Genomic DNA, 16,892 nt, shown 5'->3' with positions numbered 1-16,892 from the left:
GGCTCGGCACCGCCGGCCCCGCATGTCCCGATTTTCCCGGACATGTCCGGCTTTTTGGGATTTCCCCCCGGACGGGGATTTGGAGCCCAAAAAGCCGGACATGTCCGGGAAAATCCGGACGTATGGTAACCCTATCTAAGGCATCTTTTAATGTCTCTTAAATGATTTTTGCAAGACTTCATATTGTCTCAGAATTTTGTTTTAAACGCACAGAAAAATATGATAACGTACCTGTAAGCAATCTACTAATGTACGTGAATCACTGTGCCACCCAGGAAATCCTCATGGTTTTTCTAACTACTTTAAAGTGTGTCTGGCCTAATATTACAGGTATTTTGATTCCAAGCTGTCTGGGGTAGGGACAATTATTTGCTGTGTTTCTACAGTGCTTAGCACAATGGCTTAGTAACCTGGGTGAGGCCTCTACGTCCTATCCCAGTACAGATGTTTAATTGCTATATGTCCATCCATATGTCTGGAAGGAGGAAATTTTTCCTTAGCAATATCTCTTCCCTTTGTGGCAATACAAATATTAATCAGTTGGGAGCACACATTTTGAAGAGGTGTGACTTAAATGTTTTATCACATCTGTATGCAACTGTGAGTAGTGCCCTGCTAACACAGTTGTAGACTAGCTTAATATGCAGAACAACAAGGAAAATGTTGAAATTGCTAGTTTGGTTTTTCAAGATCCCAAGAATTAACTGACATCTGTGAAACAGTTAATCTGTGCTTAGGTATAGAAATAATGTGCACAAACAAGAAGCCTCTCCAGTTTCCTCAGGGTAGTGAATCTTTCCTCAGGGTAGTGAAACCTATTACAAAAATCCATTCAAAAGACCAGCTTAGAGGAGCTAAAAGTTGAAGTGGTACTCAAAGAAATCTTTAGGGATACTTCGTAGTAATGGTCTTATGTTAAAGTAGTTCTTGGTAGGTAGTCCTTAGTGCAGGTTTCATTGTATTAATCTTCTGGATAAAGTCAGCTAGATTAAAGTAGTAAAATTTCATCTTCATTCTTATAAACGAGCAAATCCACAACAAAAAAACTACTTAAGTGCATTTCTTTTTCACTCTCCAGTGAAACACATTGTAATTTTCCCCTTAGTAAACATTTTGGAGAATTAATATTCTAGAAGTTCTTTCATTACAATAGAAACCCCTATATACTATAATTAAGAATGAATCAGATTGTTTCAAAATCTATTGTACGTTTTTATTGGTGTTACCAAGTGAGTTTTACTCCAACCCTGTTGCATATAAAACAAATTTTATATATTTTTTGCACAAACTTAAAGCTCAGCAAATACAGTTGACTTTAAATTAGTTCAAAAGCAAGGTAGGCTTATGTTACGGCCAAGAACAAGACCAGAAATCGTATCTTGGCTGTACAATATATTTGCTTTAAAGTTAGTTGCAACCAAACAAATGCTAGCACAAGTAACTGAAAATGCTAGTTTTTTAGAAGTTGACTCACACAACATGTACTATATGGGTGCTCAAACTTCTTCACAATCCAGAGCACATCTTAGTATAGAGTTAGTCTGAGGGAATACTTCCCCATTGGTGGCCCTCTCCTCCCATTTGTCATCACGCAACATCTCTCTAACAACTACAGCAGTTGCCTGCCTGTTAGTTATTTATAACTGTTTCTTAATATAATTTAGCAGATGGCAACGAGGAGGAGATAGCACTATGTGATCAGCCAGCTCTCAGCATACCTTCAGTGGTCAACAGATAACAATTTGAGAACCTCTGATGTACAAAAATGTGCTTAGGAGCTCTTGAGAATTCTGTTTGCAATATCAGAGTGGTCTTCTAACCTACTGGTTTGTGGGTCACTGCTTACATCAGAGAGAAATGAGCTTCATTTAAAATAAAAAAGCAATCGTATACCCATAAATAGCACTTTGCGGATTCTATACCTACTAGGCTATTGGGGTCCCTCCCTATGACCTTTGTGGGGTTCCTTTTGCTGCCCTAATATCCTAAATGTTTTGTTGCTTTATCCCCACTCAGCTCCATTGCCCACCAATTTCTTTCAAAGCAGTAATGGATAGGTCTCCCTTTAAAACAATGCAGGATACTGTTTCAAATGACTGAAAGGTTGATTGCGCACAAGTTGGGGTGCTCCTTCCCATGGAGCTGTGTGCTACTGCATAGAGTCCCCATTGTTATGCAGTGGAAAACCAAATCCAGGATGGGAACCTGGTTCTCCTGTGGCACTATAATGTTACTTCAAGGCTGCAATGTTGTCTCTGTTAGGAATCTGAGCTTTACTTAAATCTCAACTACAAAATTGGTTATGATGCTGTCACATGGTTTTGATGCTTCTTCTTTTTTCTGATGATTAGCTCTTCCGCTAGTGAGTTTCTCAGTTGTTTCAACTGCATTTTTCTTTGGAACTGTGTTAGCTGTCTCTGATATCAGGTCTTGCATCATCAAGTCAGTCCCTGTTAGCTCTTTAGACTTCTTCTGCCATGTATCTGATCCAGCTGGCCATAAACTGCTAGTAACCAGAAAATCCCCATTACTCCTGGGCATGCGCTTGCCTTGTTTAGATCTTTTGAGATATGATATCTTATTTGCCATTACCACAGTTGACAGAAATAGAAATGTGCAAAGAACAACAAGCACTGCTATTACAATGAAACAAATTAGTAACAGAGATTTCTTTCCTTCACAATTTTCAGTTTTTGTTGTAATGTGGGTCCTGGTGGTGGTCAAAGGGTCTTGAACTGCAGAAGTAAGATTAAAGCCAGGGGAAGATGCTGAAGGTTCCTGACCAAATGTTGATGATTGAAAGGCGGCTGTCTGCATTTCAAAAGTAGTCGTTGAAATGTCATTGTAATCTGCGTCTTGCGTAATAAGATTTGTACTGGCTTCAGTGGTACTCTGGTTTTCTCTTATGTTTTGGGTAATGGTACTCAAATAGCTCTCATTTGTAACCCAGGGATGGTCAGTGTAGTTCGCTCTGATTTGCAAGCACAATGAAAAGATGGTCGCAACAATGAAAGCAAAATGTGGGTTACAGCGCCTTGTCAATTTCATGTTCATATCGGGTAGTTACCTGTAAAAATGTAAAAATATAGTATTAGTTTAGTAAATGTATTCCTGTATTGATGTTGAAGGTTTGAATTGGAACTCTGTTGAAATGTTAGGCAGATGTTATATCTATATAGTTAGACAAGTTTCTCTTTGCAGTAACTTGACTTCATGTATTTTGGGCATGTTATGAAGAGTGTAGCTACTTAAATTCCAAAAGAGTAGGTGTTTTTGTGTTTAGTCTTCAGTATTATTGAACAGATTTCTACAGTGTTAGACTTAAGGGAAAAAAAGAAATTGAAAAGTTCGGAGGGGGGGGACATCTCAAATTATTGAGTGATGTTTCATGGGCTGGGGCACATGACTTACGAGGAGAGGCTGAGGGAACTGGGCTTGTTTAGTATGCAGAAGAGGAGAGTGGGGTGAGGGTGTGGGATTTGATAGCAGCCTTCAACTACCTGAAGGGGGGTTCCAAAGAGGATGGAGCTTGGCTGTTCTCAGTGGTGGCAGATGACAGAACAAGGAGCAATGGTATCAAGTTGCAGTGGGGGAGGTCTAGTTGGGTATTAGGAAACACTATTTCACTAGGAGGGTGGTGAAGCACTGGAATGGGTTACCTAGGGAGGTGGTGGAATCTCCTTCCTTAGAGGTTTTTAAGGTCCAGCTTGACAAAGCCCTGGCTGGGATGATTTAGTTGGGGTTGGTCCTGCTTTGAGCAGGGGGTTGGACTAGATGACCTCCTGAGGTCTCTTCCAACCCCTAATCGTCTATGATTCTGTGTGTGCAAATGAGTGAATACTGTCATAGCGCCTTCTCTTTAAAGCTGACCAAGTTGCACCTTTGAATCAATCACTTCTTCTTTTAGAAATACAGGAGAAAACAATCTAAGGCAGTGGGTCTCAAACCTTTTTTTCACGGACCACTTGAAAATTGCTGAGGGTCTCGGTGGACCACTTAATGATCTTTCCAGATGTTCTTTGTACCGTTAGCTAACTATTGTAAAGCACTTTGGATAAAAGTGCTATATAAAAAAAACATAATTAACATTTTTTTGTTCTACAAATAAAAGCACACAACTCATATTTTAATATCAGTGGTGTAACCTTTCTAATGGATGGCTATGCCCTCCCCCCCCCCCAACCCCCCGCGGCAGCCCCTAAGCTGGGGCTGGGAAAGAGGGGGGGGTCCTCTTCCTCTCTCCTCCACTCCAGCAGCCCCCGAGTTGGGGCTGAGAAGGAGGGGGGTCTCTCCCCAGCAGCCACAGAGCCTGGAACTGAGGAAAGTCATCTTTCTCTGGCCACTGCAGTCCTGCACATCCCAAATTTCCCCCCACCCCCTCTTCTCACCCACTGCCCCCTCCCACTTACCCCCTATTCTCACCAAGGCCACCACCCCACCTCACGTGTGTGTTTTCCAGGGTCCAGGCACCTAATTAGTGGAGCCATGCCTACATGGCTCCACTAATTAGGTGGGTGGCCCTTCATTCTTTTGTGTGTGGCCACCCAGCTGCGCACCTTAGAGGGAACTATCCGACCACCAGTGGTGCACGGACCACTGTTTGAGAACCTCTAAGGAATATTTATAAAACTCCTGTTCCCACCTCCTACTCTCCTGAATGAGTAATGAAGTAATTTTAAAGGGGGAGGAAATGTAGCCATGTTTAAAAACAAAACAAAAAATATACATTTTACACAATCTTAAAGATGACACCAGTAAATTACTGTATCCGCTCATATTAATCCATTAAAGACTGAATGCAGCTGCCAAGCATCATTTTTAGTAAATTTCCAGCAAACTGATGTATCTTTTTTGGGTTTACAATATTTCTATTGATTTACTGATGTTTCTGTGGGTTTCTTAAAGAAGAATTGTCCCCTTTTTCCATAATCTAGTTGCATGGATGTTAGCAGCGCAGGAAGCGTTCATTAGCTTGAATAAGCTGCATTTATTTTAGTTCTTAATTACAATTGACAAATTTGAACCAAGCACTGTGGGCGGCTATGCTGCCGGAAGGGGATTGAGTTTGTAACGCAGACATTGCAAAAGCCCAACTTGACAGTGTCCAAGTTGCTTTAATATCAGTTACACAGATAAAAGAAACTTCTATAGTAGTGCAAAACAAAGTATTTTCAGTATAGTCTATTTCTTTTGGGGATTGAAATCGGATGAATAAAGAAAAGTGATCTGGAATTTCTTACACAAGATATAAGTAGTAGCCTCACTAAAATCCAAAAAATGTTTTCATTGAAATATGTGAGATCATGCAGATCATGTTGTTGCTAACAGCATGTTTCCATTCTACAATTGCACAGTATTCAGATTTGTGCATCATCTTCAGCCATAGAATTTGGCAAGAAGACAGAATGCTCTGTGACTTAAATTAATACTAACAAAGTAGGCAGGTGATGCACCATGGCTAATGCTTAGCGTGCTCTGGTATTGTCTTTCCCTTCTTCCCAATATGTAGGTTTTGGGTTTTTTTTGTCTATCTGTTATAGCCTAGGTCCTTATTCTTCAAGAAGCTGATCTCCAGCAGGCTTCTGAACTTGTATAGAGCTCTTTGCAAGATTGAAGGCCTTACATTATAAATTGTTAGAGCCGGGCAGGGACTTTCCAATATGTGATTCTACAGTCCTTAGCAAAATGGGACCCACCCAGTCTTGATTGGAATACTTAAATTCTACCAACATACAGAAATAATAATAAAAGTATGAAAATTAACGTGATCTTTTTTGAATTGCAGCATTTGCAACCCTCTGATACACTGTTGATTTTGTGTCCGTGATGTAATTTCCTCCAGATTGCATATCTGAAATTAGAGGCTGATCATCCTTATTATTACCTAATTTCCCTGTTTTACTTGTGAATATTAGCAAATTGTATAGTTTTATTCAAGTATTGTATAGTATGTTCTGTTAAAATTAGAATGACTAAATATCATGGCTGTTCTTACCAATGTGCTAAGTATTTAAACTACTGCTTTAAAGATTATTCTGCTGAACAAAATACCTTTTCTTCCACTCAAAGCATCTTAGAAAAGATCTATTTACTTTCAATCATAGTCAAAAGTTGTAACATAACTACCAAAGTACCTAATGCATTGAATCACATATGTATAGAAAAGTGAACTTGCTAAAGGATTTTGGCATCTTTGCAGAAGCTGAATAGTGATGTCCTTTAGACATGCCAGGGTCCTCCAGAAAAGCGGGGGAAGTGAGGACTTAATATTCCTGGTATGTCTACTGTTTTAAAAAAAAAAAAAAGATTGAGTTTATGATGTATGAAGCCAGACTCAAAGAAGTAGTAAAGGTCACAAATGTTTTTCTCTCTGCAGTTCATATTTAAGTTAAAATTAGACTTAGTTCTGAGGTAAGGACTTCCTCCTTTTCAAACTGAGCAGAAAACTAGCTTGTCATATAAGCTGCAGGCGGGGTAAGATTTTTATCTCAAAATGGTTCAGATTGTTTGTAGAAGATGTCTTGTAACATGGCAACAAAGTAGAAGGAGAAAGCTGAAGTAAACCAAAAATTATTCCCTAGTTGAATTGACTACCCCTTTTTAGGTATTTTTAGCCATTTGAGATGGGTCTGCCCTGTACAGTTGCATTTGATAAATGGAAGTATCTCAAACACCTAATGTTTCTGTTACACAATTGCAACAGTGCTTCTGCATACTTCCACTGACAGTACAATGAGCCCACTGTTAATTGTAGTGTTCCAGACCAGATGTACTGTTAAAAATAAACAAACTTTGTTGACAAAATGTTAATGGTTTTATGTCAAGTAACAAAAGCAAAGGAATTGATAATTAAAGGTTATCTTTCTCTTTAATTTACCCCTTTGTGCTTAGGTATAGATAGGATCTTCTGTCAGTGTATAGTAAGATCTACAGTACATAGGCACAACGGGACTAACTAGTGAATGACACTCTTAATGCTTGCCTCAGACTCTGAAATATAAACACCCTTTAACATAGTATAACATCTGTATTTTTAGTAAGTTTCCTGTATTCAAGCTAAATAGGCTGGCTGGGAAAAGATAGTATTTCACTTCTTGATCGCAGTTGTCAGACATGGGCATTGTAGTGAATTGTGTGACGTTTTGTAAAAACATTTTTTGCATTACAACTTTCTACAAATTCTAACAAACTCAGAAGCAAAGTGTAAGAAAGCAAATATGGACCTACCTTGCCAGACGTATGGTCAAAATCAGAGTTGAATTTCAGATTATTCTGTTACTTAATCACGCAGTTCCTTGATATTTTTCTTGGGATGCAACCGACCAGCAATATAAAACAAATGGACTAGAAGATGATTTAAAAAAAAAAAAAAAAAAAGTGAATCTAACTAAAATATGTAGTTGTATTTCCTCACTCAGAAAACTAAACCACAGAGATGACACATTTCCTTTCCACTGCAACTCTACCATGACATGTTAGAGGGGGGAAGAAAGTACTAACTTGCCCAAATTAGCTCTCAGAATGACAGGAAGTGCAATCGAAAAAAAAATCTGTTTTTAGGGCAGAGACTCTCTGCTTGCTGCACCATATATATGTTTATCTTTATACCAGATTATTTTCCCTACGTGTTATATAAAAATGGTGTCTCCAGTGCAATCAATATTGTTTAACTTTTATTTTTATTGCATGTATTTGTCTGAATTCTGTCTTTACAGAATCTCCAGCTTTGCTAGAAGAGTCCAGGTAATGGTAGCACAGAGATGCTGTAGGCAGATAGAAGTGTCACAGATTTCCACAAGCTACTGTGGAGTTTGACTATGATTTGGGTTAATGATACCTAGTAAAATTATATCTGCCATGTTAAAAATCTTCTGGATTAATTTTGGAAGGTGACTGTCCTTCTCAAGATGCAGAGCAGCTTTACTTAAAAACTAAATCTTTCAGATAATTTCAGGCAGTTTCTGATTTGTTTAGTTGTTTTCAGAAAATCTAACAAGCACATTTATACTAGTCGTTTGGCCACTCTTACATCCAATTAGGCAGTCGGATGCCAAGTTTCAACCTACAGCAAATGCAGTGTGAGAGTTACAAACCCTTCAAAAGAGGGTTTGTAATGGAAGTGCCTGAAGATGCTTAATTAGGGCAGCGTCACTATTATAAATTACCTTTTTAATGTTTCAACATGGGTGTAATTTGCAAGTGTGGAAAAGTGAATACATTGGCGTTTGATGAGGAATCCTTGCTGAGATAATGTTGCCCCTTTACTTTGTAGAGAGAGACTCTAAACTGCATTATTTATGTGTAATCCAATTTTGATGCAATTGATGTGCCATTGCTCTGCAGCATATGTTTTCTTTAATTGAAATGTTAAATAGAGGTCTTCTCTGTCTCTTTCTGAGGCTGCATGGCTATACATTAGATTCCATGGAACTCCTTCAGAAAGAAAGAGGATAACCTCAGTGTCTGCCTTCTAATTCTCTGTCATACTAAAACTGTTTCCAATATCCAATATGATGGATGAGCTAAAGCTTAATGGGAATGGATGGTATTTGCCTATTGCCTACATGGTCTCTGCAGATCCAGTACAATTGTTTTGGAATATCTGGAGTTGGTATAGGATTACGTGCAAGCTTTCCTACCGTAACCAAGAGAAATCATGGAACAACATGTGAAATGTTTTTTCTTATTTTTCTTAGGTTCAAAACAGGTCAGATCAACGGTGATTTATTGATATACCATGTTCTTCTAACTTTGAAGCCATACTATGCTAAGCCATATGAGATTGTAGTGGACCTCACTCACGCCGGGCCCAGCAATCGCTTTAAAACAGACTTCCTTTCCAAGTGGTTTGTAGTGTTTCCAGGCTTCGCTTATGAAAATGTCTCAGCAGTTTATATTTACAACTGCAACTCTTGGGTAAGGGAATACACCAAATACCACGAGCGGCTTCTGACAGGCCTGAAAGGCAGCAAAAGACTTATTTTTATAGACTCTCCCGGGAAATTGGCAGAACACATTGAACATGACCAGCAGAAACTTCCAGCTGCTACCTTGGCTTTGGAAGAAGACTTGAAAGTATTCCACAATGCTCTCAAACTCGCCCACAAAGACACCAAAGTTTCTATTAAAGTAAGTCTCATTTAACACCCTTCCTATCGAATTGCTATGTATAATTTGGCATTATAGACCTGTGTGCTATTTTACTGTCATTAAGTCTTAAGGAGAAATCACCAATATAGTTCATGCATCACACTGGTAAATATATCACTTGTTCATCATTCAGATTTCAGCTACTCATCCTACTCTTTAAAAAGTGGTAATAACAGATCTTGTTCATTCTTCATATTCTTAGCTACAGCTACTAAATAATACTTTTTCTTTCCTTTCTAAGGTTGGGTCTACCGCTGTGCAGGTAACATCAGCAGATCGAACAAGAGTCCTGGGACAGACAGTGTTTCTAAATGACATTTACTATGCCTCTGAGATTGAGGAGATATGTCTAGTCGATGAGAACCAGTTCACCTTAACCATTGCCAACCAAGGCACACCACTCACCTTCATGCATCAGGAGTGCGAAGCCATCGTGCAGTCCATCATTCACATACGGACTCGATGGGAGCTGTCACAACCAGACTCCATCCCACAACATACTAAAATCCGCCCTAAGGATGTCCCTGGAACACTACTGAATATAGCATTGCTTAACCTGGGAAGCTCAGACCCTAGTTTACGGTAGAGATCTCTTAACCCTTGTCTTGACCAAAATGTGTGCTAATTTATTTCTAAGGTTTCCCCATTAGTAAGTGTTTTACAGCAAACATAATTATTCTTTCCCCAAAGCTCCACAACCTTGACATTTATCTAGGAGTAACATTGATATTTCCCAAAGAAAGATCAACTGTGCTAGGGTAACTGTAAAAGTCTTGGAAGTCTTAACTCTTACTTTGAAAAACCTTTACTTTACTTTACTTAGCTAATCCTAAATCTCTTCACATCTTTCTCCTGGCTTTGTTTTTAAAAACATAAACTAGAATTCAGTCTTGGGGTACTAGTGGCTGTTTTGCAGCTAGAAAGCAGAATAAACAAAAGGAAGAGACATATTAGAGCTGGCTGGAAATTTTCCAACTGAACATTCTTCCAGTGGAAGAGGCAGGTTCATCTAAATCAAAAAGTTCTATGGAAACATCCCAGTTCTGACAGAAATCAGGTAGGTTTCCTATGGAACCCTGCTTGCCAGGCAGGTTTCTGTCACAAGCCTACCTGGTTTGTTGCCAGGTTAGTCACCGGGCAGGCTGACAAGGCACTGAGAGTTTGGGAGCTTCCTGGGCTCTCAGCAGCCCACAAGGCCTGGCTTCCAAGCTTCCCAGCATCTCTGCAATACGGCTGACAGGTAGCCTAGAAGACCTAGATCTCTGGCAGCCCACCAGAGAAGCTGCCTCAAAGCCAGGGCCTCCAGGGTCCCTGGCTCCAACCTGCCAGGTGGACTACCTCAGAAGCGGGGCTTTCAGGCTCCCAGCTGCTTGGAACCCCCAGGCTCCCCGGAGGGCAGGATTTTCGGGGGGACCTCAAACATTTCAAAAAGGTCTGTGAATTTGGAATTCCTGTTCTGTGGGGAATTCAAAAATTTCAGTTTTGGAAAGAATATTTTTTTGAAATTTCAGAATTTATAATTGGAATTCCAGTTTCTAGCAGCTCTGTATATGTGTATGTACCTATATAGACACAGTATAATATACATATACATGCCATTTAATTTTTATAGGCTGTGTTGTTCTCTGTGTGGGAATACGGTGAGAATATTTCCCGCATTCACTTTAATGCATAGGAGAATTCTAGAGTTGTCTTATTGCCATTACTGTGTAAAATGTACCTGTGTAGGATATAAGCACTTTAATGTTACATTTGCAATATTTAAGGAGAGATTTTCCAAGGATGAACTGGTTTTAGTCACAATCTCAAAAATCCCTAAATTCAAATGTACACATTGATTTTATATGGGTCTGAAAAACCATTGGTCGGGTTTTTGCTTGGTAGCCCTTTGGTAGCCGTCTTCCCTTCCTTTCTCCCTCCCCCCTCCATATCATTCTAATCTCTTTCATCCAAGAGTAACTAGACATGGAGCCTTCAGTGATGCTCTTTCAATTTGTCAGAGAGGGTTTATTGAGAGAAGGAGTTCTCTGTGGTGCTGGCAGTCCCTGGAAGGAAGAAATTTAAGCTCAGGACCTAAACTTCTGTTTCCCTTGGCATGCAGGGGCAGCAAGTGATATGGGCCTGTGATGCCCGTGCTCCAGCAAATTCAGGGCATGAGGGCCCGGCCCCACCAATGTTCGGGGCCGGGTCTCTCCCCCGGCTCCGCCTGCCGCTTGGCACTGCGCTCGCTCGCTGGCCGCTGCCGGCTACAAAAGGGAGCGGCGCTGGTGGCAGGGTGAGGTGGCGGCACAGCCGCCACCTGCAGAGGAAGGAGGGGAGAAGGCACACACATGATGGCAGCCCCCCACCACAGGAGAGCTGAGGGGGCTTCCTGGACCTGGGAGGGGGCCCGGCCCCTAGGAGTGCGTGCAGTGAGGGTTCCGCCTGGGGGGGGGGGGGGGGGGAGAGAGGACTAGGGGACTGTGGAGTCCTCCTCTCTGGGCCCAGCCCCAGGGCAGCCTGCCTGCACCCCAAACTCATCCCCAGCCCCACCCCAACCCTCTGCCCTAGCCCTGAGCCCCTCCTGCACCCCAACCCTCTGCCCTAGCCCTGAGCCCCTCCCACACCCCAAACTCTCCTCATCCCCAGCCCTGCCCCACCCCAGAACCCACACCCCCAGCCAGAGCCCTCATCTCCCACACCCCAATCCTCTGCCCCAGCCCTGAGCCCCCTACTGCACCGTGAACCCCTCATCCCTGGCCCCACCCTGCAGCCCTCACCCCTGCACCCCAAACCCCTCAGCCCCAGCCAGAGCCCTCAGCCCCAGCCCCACCCCCACCCTAGACCGCACCCCCAGCCAGAGCCCTCATCCCCCCCACACCCCAACCCTCTGTCCCTAGTCCTGAGCCCACCCTTCACCCCCAGCCAGAGCCATCAGCCCCCTACCCCACCCCACATTATGCAATATAGGGAAACTGTTAAACACCTACTGTTTCCAGTCCATTTTTACATTATTTTAAAAAATATGTATCGGCTTACAAGGCAGGTGTGGGGGTGGGGTGGTGGGAGGAGGACTTGGACCTGTTCTGGGCACCACCAAAAATTATACAAACCTGCTGCCCCTGTTGGCATGGCAACACTAGACTGAATTTTAAGAGACATGACCCACTCTTGTACTGTTTTTAATGGAATTATTTATTGTGTACAGTGTTTTTTAGATGCATAGGGAAAAAAATTTAAATTGCATCACTTATGTTTTGTTGCAGGTCTGCTGCCTATAATCTTCTGTGTGCCTTAACCTGTACCTTTAATTTAAAGATTGAGGGCCAGTTACTGGAGACTTCAGGTCTGTGTATCCCTGCCAACAACACCCTTTTTATTGTGTCAATTAGTAAGACTCTGGCAGCTAATGAGCCACACCTTACCTTAGAGTTTTTGGAAGAGTGTATTTCTGGATTTAGCAAATCTAGTAAGTATCATTCATTTTCTGTAGCGCTAACAATGAGTTTAAAACAGTTCAAGCTTTTCAGTTCTGTTATAGAGTTAATAAATGTTCTCATGTTATTGAGCTAGTCCATTAGCACAGCGGGCTTCAATTAGAAATGCAGCCTAAAGCATCTGCAGGTGCTTTTCAAGTTTAGCCATTATATCTGTGACCTAATCAGCAGGTGGTGAAGTGCTCTGGAACCAAGCAGTGTCAAGATACAGACTGGAATCTGCTAGTATGGAGAAAAATATAAAGACAAGATTATCTCATTCACAGAACAGTGCCCTCTTTTTTTATAGAATCAATGTCTAAAACATTCCTTAGACTTTTTGACATTAATATAAGACAAATTGTACAAGTGGTTTCAGTGGTTTACAACGATAATGCTTGTTAGGTAACATTTTACTATATATTAGCTCTTTCATGTCACTGCTGAAAGTTGAGTACAATGATTACTTTGGTGAGGCTTACTTTAGTGTCACAAATTCACCAGAAATAGACACCAATCATAATCTGAGTTCCATGTTGGTGATAAACCCCGAAGTCTAAAAAATATATGCCCAAAATATATGTAGGATCTTTCCTCTACACACATTGTTAATAATTTAAAGGAGACACAAAAATTTTGAATTCTAATCCAGGGTCTGATTCTCTCTCTAACCTTGATTGAGTCTTGGAACATAGCTGCCTTTTTTTCCTCATGTGTAAAATAGGGATTATACCTACTTCATGAGGGTGTTGAAGATTAACGTTTTGAAAGCACAATGCAGATGAAAAGTACTATGTAAATTCTAAATATTAGTGTGTTTACGAGCTTTGAGCTGCTTTCTCTTACATCTCTTCAGCATGAATTAAGATGTCACTCTTCTTTCCCGCTTCCTAAAGATGTATGGCTTGGATGTCACTAGAACAGTATGTTTCTTTTTAAAGCTTTGCCTTTTACACAATAATCCTACTTCTGATCTTTTACCCTTTTTTTTGGTCCAGGTACCTAGACTTTATTTTTGGGCAATAAAATCGTAAAGAAAAGTGCTTGCAAATAATTCTGCACATACAAAGAGAAGAGGCAATCAATGGCCTTCTGTTACAATAACATTAATTTTTGATTTCAGGTATTGAACTGAAACACCTTTGCCTGGAATATATGACTCCCTGGTTGTCGAATCTGGTCCGATTCTGTAAGCACAATGATGATGCTAAACGCCAGCGAGTCACAGCTATTCTTGATAAGCTTATAACGATGACAATAAATGAGAAACAGATGTATCCTTCCATTCAAGCAAAGATATGGGGGAGTCTTGGACAGGTACTGACTGCATAAATTCATTATGCCTTTAACAGCAAAGTGTAAATGAGATTATAGTTTATAATCCACTAACCCCTCCCCCTCTTTCCTTTTTGTCGTATGATTGCCCGGGTGTCAATGGACCACTTGCCTTGAACGGTCCTTAACAATCTCTTCCACCTTGTATTTAGTTGTGACACTCTGGTCTGGTCTACGCTACAGAGTTAGGTCAGCGTAAGATGCCTTCATTACAGTGTTGCTCCCGCTGATGTAAGTCACCCACTACACCGACCTAATAACTCCACTTCCATGAGAGGCGTAGCACTTAGGTCAATGCAGTGTTAGTGTAGATACTGCGTCGAGTGTTCCAGCTGTCAGCCCCTTGTGGCTGACAGCCAGAGCTCCACCGCCTGGAGCTCCAATTGTCAGTGCATCACAATGCCACACACTGATAATTAAATCGGTGCAAGTGCTCCTAATGAGGACGCGCACCACCGACAGAAGGCGCTAGTGTGGATATGCCAAACTGCAGTGGCTGTACGTCAATGTAACCTAAGTCGACTTAATTTCGTAGTGTAGACTTGCCCGAAGTGTCTATACTTATATTTTACTCCCCCCAATTTAACTACCCCACTATGCCGACTTAATAACTCCACCTCCGCGCGCAGCATAGAGTCAAGTTCAATGTCGTTGGGGTGACGCAATGTCAGTGTAGACGCTGCATTGCTTATGTCGACTGTTACTGGCTTTCAGAAGCCATCCCATAATGCCCCACACTAACAATGCAATTGATACAAGCGATCCTGATGAGGATGTGTACTGCCGACACAAGGAGCAAAGTGTAGACACGCACAAGTGATGTAATTACTGCGGCAGCTGTATGCCAGTGTAAGTTAGGTCAAGTTAATTTTGTAGTTTGATGTGGCCTCTGAGTACCTTTCCCAGACCAGCAGAAGAGATCTGTGTAGCTTGAAAGTTTCTCTTTCACCAACAGAAGTTTGTCCAATAAAGATATTACCTCACCCACCATGTCTCTTTAATATGGGACAAACACGGCTACAACACTGCAAACAGGCATTTTACAGTCATTTAATATTAGTGCCAAAACAGTTTTCTTCTTTTAACAGCACTTCAGTATATTAACCATGTATGTAGATCGCAGCACACACAACTTCTTATGAAGTTTCCTATTAACATTAAATATTGAGCTCTGGCTTTTAATAACACATTCCTGGCTTCTACAGAAACCTGAAAATTCAGGAAGTATCTTTGTATTCAGTGTTGTTGTAGCCCAGACCTGAAGAAGAGCTCTGGATAACCTTGAAAGCTTGTGTCTCTCACCAACAGAAGTTGGTCCAATAAAAGATATTCTCACCCACCTTGTCTCAGGAAATACCTTTGGCATTCCTGTTATAACCATAATAGTTGCATGGGTACTTCAAGAGTGAGCATAAAAGCTCCTTGTTTAAACCACCAACATTGAACATGTTCCATAATATGTTAATATAGTCAAATAGTATGACAGCCCCTCTCCCCAATGGCCTCTAACCTAATTATGAATTAAGCTCAGAAGTCTGTTCCCAGAAGACAAAAGTTGGAGGAGAGGAAAAATGGCTTTCAGAGTTATGCCATTAATAAGGAAAGTTTGAACTAAAAAAACCAGCTTCACTCGCTGTCAGAATATGTCTGCTTGTTTGCTTGACTGACTATTGACCTCCTGCTCGCTGACATGAACTCCTTTTAGTTACATTCCTTCCCTTTTTCCCCTTCTCATGCTCTTCTTTAGTCCTGTCACCACATGATGTTGCAACACAGCGTCTCCAAATTACTTTGAGACACATGGTAACTGCCACCAAAATTGGTGAGCTGCCTCTCCTGTTTGATCAACTTCCGTCACTAAAAATCAGTATACATTGCAACCCTGGACCGTAACAGTCAGAGTGTCATTTATATTATGCCATCTCCAAGATGAAAGTCAATTATCAGGCAGACATGGAGAATGTGGAATTAAAGGGTGAAATCTTGGCTTCTTTGAAGTCAGTGGGAGTCTTGCCATTGAATTCTATGGAGCCAGGATTTTATCCAAGTTCTTAGATGGTGAAAACTACAATGGATTGAAACCAGCAGTCAAACACTGCCTGTGGCCTAATTCAATCGTTAGTACTATTTTGTCTGGATAGTTAAGGAGAAACATCCTCTGCATTGCTGACTTGTATATCTGTATTAAATACGTAGCTTTCTCACAACCTAAAAATTCTTGCAAGATATCAGTACCGTTTTAATGACAGCTAAGATCATGTCTGGCTAATATTTTAGGCAATACCTTACATAAACAATAAGATCTCTTCTTGCTTTTTAAAAAGAAAACAGATTTACTATACCTTAAAAATCCCAGTGCGTAGTTTCCAAATTGTTGCTCTAAATAATACTTATCTAACATCTTAGATTCAAATGGCAACTAGAAAACGATGCAAACTAAGTCCTCACAATCTAACTATACAGCTGTGAAGCGCGCACACACTTAGTTTTATTATAAATATAAATTTTATGTGGGGTTCACCTTAATTCAGATGTAACAATGTAAACATTTGTTGAAAAATCACTGAAACTGGTGCTGTAATTTTCACCACATACATACATTCAAGTAATAGAACTAAGTGGTCACTTGTCTAGCAGGCTGCTTAATTCAGATTGTTACACCTGAATTTCATGTACCTGACATTAACAAGCAAATGATTACTTATTTTCTCCAATAGATAACAGATCTACTTGATGTAGTGCTGGACAGTTTCATCAAAACCAGTGCCACAGGGGGCTTGGGATCCATAAAAGCTGAGGTTATGGCAGACACAGCTGTAGCACTGGCTTCTGGAAATGTGAAATTGGTTTCAAGCAAAGTGAGTGTTTCCATTCCTTAACTTATCTTTAAGTCAGTCAATAATTTGACACAGCTCTAAACAGTGGTACAATAGTATTTTAATATGTGTTCTT

General features: G+C 40.8%; 2 protein-coding genes across 2 annotated transcripts in view; one reads left to right on the top strand and one right to left on the bottom strand.

Moving 5' to 3' along the window:
* The window catches only part of NF1 (neurofibromin 1), a 164,701-nt gene that overhangs the window by 118,275 nt on the left and 29,534 nt on the right, over window positions 1–16,892 (top strand). Inside the window, exons 37-41 of the mRNA XM_065418088.1 lie at window positions 8,697–9,129; window positions 9,392–9,732; window positions 12,396–12,598; window positions 13,729–13,922; window positions 16,658–16,798. Of these exons, the coding sequence (XP_065274160.1) occupies window positions 8,697–9,129; window positions 9,392–9,732; window positions 12,396–12,598; window positions 13,729–13,922; window positions 16,658–16,798 (1,312 nt within the window). The remainder of the gene's footprint in view (window positions 1–8,696; window positions 9,130–9,391; window positions 9,733–12,395; window positions 12,599–13,728; window positions 13,923–16,657; window positions 16,799–16,892) is intronic.
* Window positions 1,189–7,352, bottom strand: EVI2A (ecotropic viral integration site 2A). The gene is made up of 2 exons (XM_065418332.1): window positions 7,228–7,352; window positions 1,189–3,067 (listed from the first exon to the last, which is right to left on the bottom strand). The coding sequence occupies exon 2, from the start codon at window positions 3,052–3,054 to the stop codon at window positions 2,278–2,280; it is 777 nt and encodes a 258-aa protein (XP_065274404.1). The 5' UTR covers window positions 3,055–3,067; window positions 7,228–7,352; the 3' UTR covers window positions 1,189–2,277.

This window comes from Emys orbicularis, chromosome 17 (genome assembly GCF_028017835.1).
Source record: "Emys orbicularis isolate rEmyOrb1 chromosome 17, rEmyOrb1.hap1, whole genome shotgun sequence".
Lineage (NCBI taxonomy): Eukaryota > Metazoa > Chordata > Testudines > Emydidae > Emys > Emys orbicularis.
The sequence above is the reverse complement of the archived record's forward strand: the minus strand, read 5'-3'. Positions and strand labels throughout refer to the sequence as shown.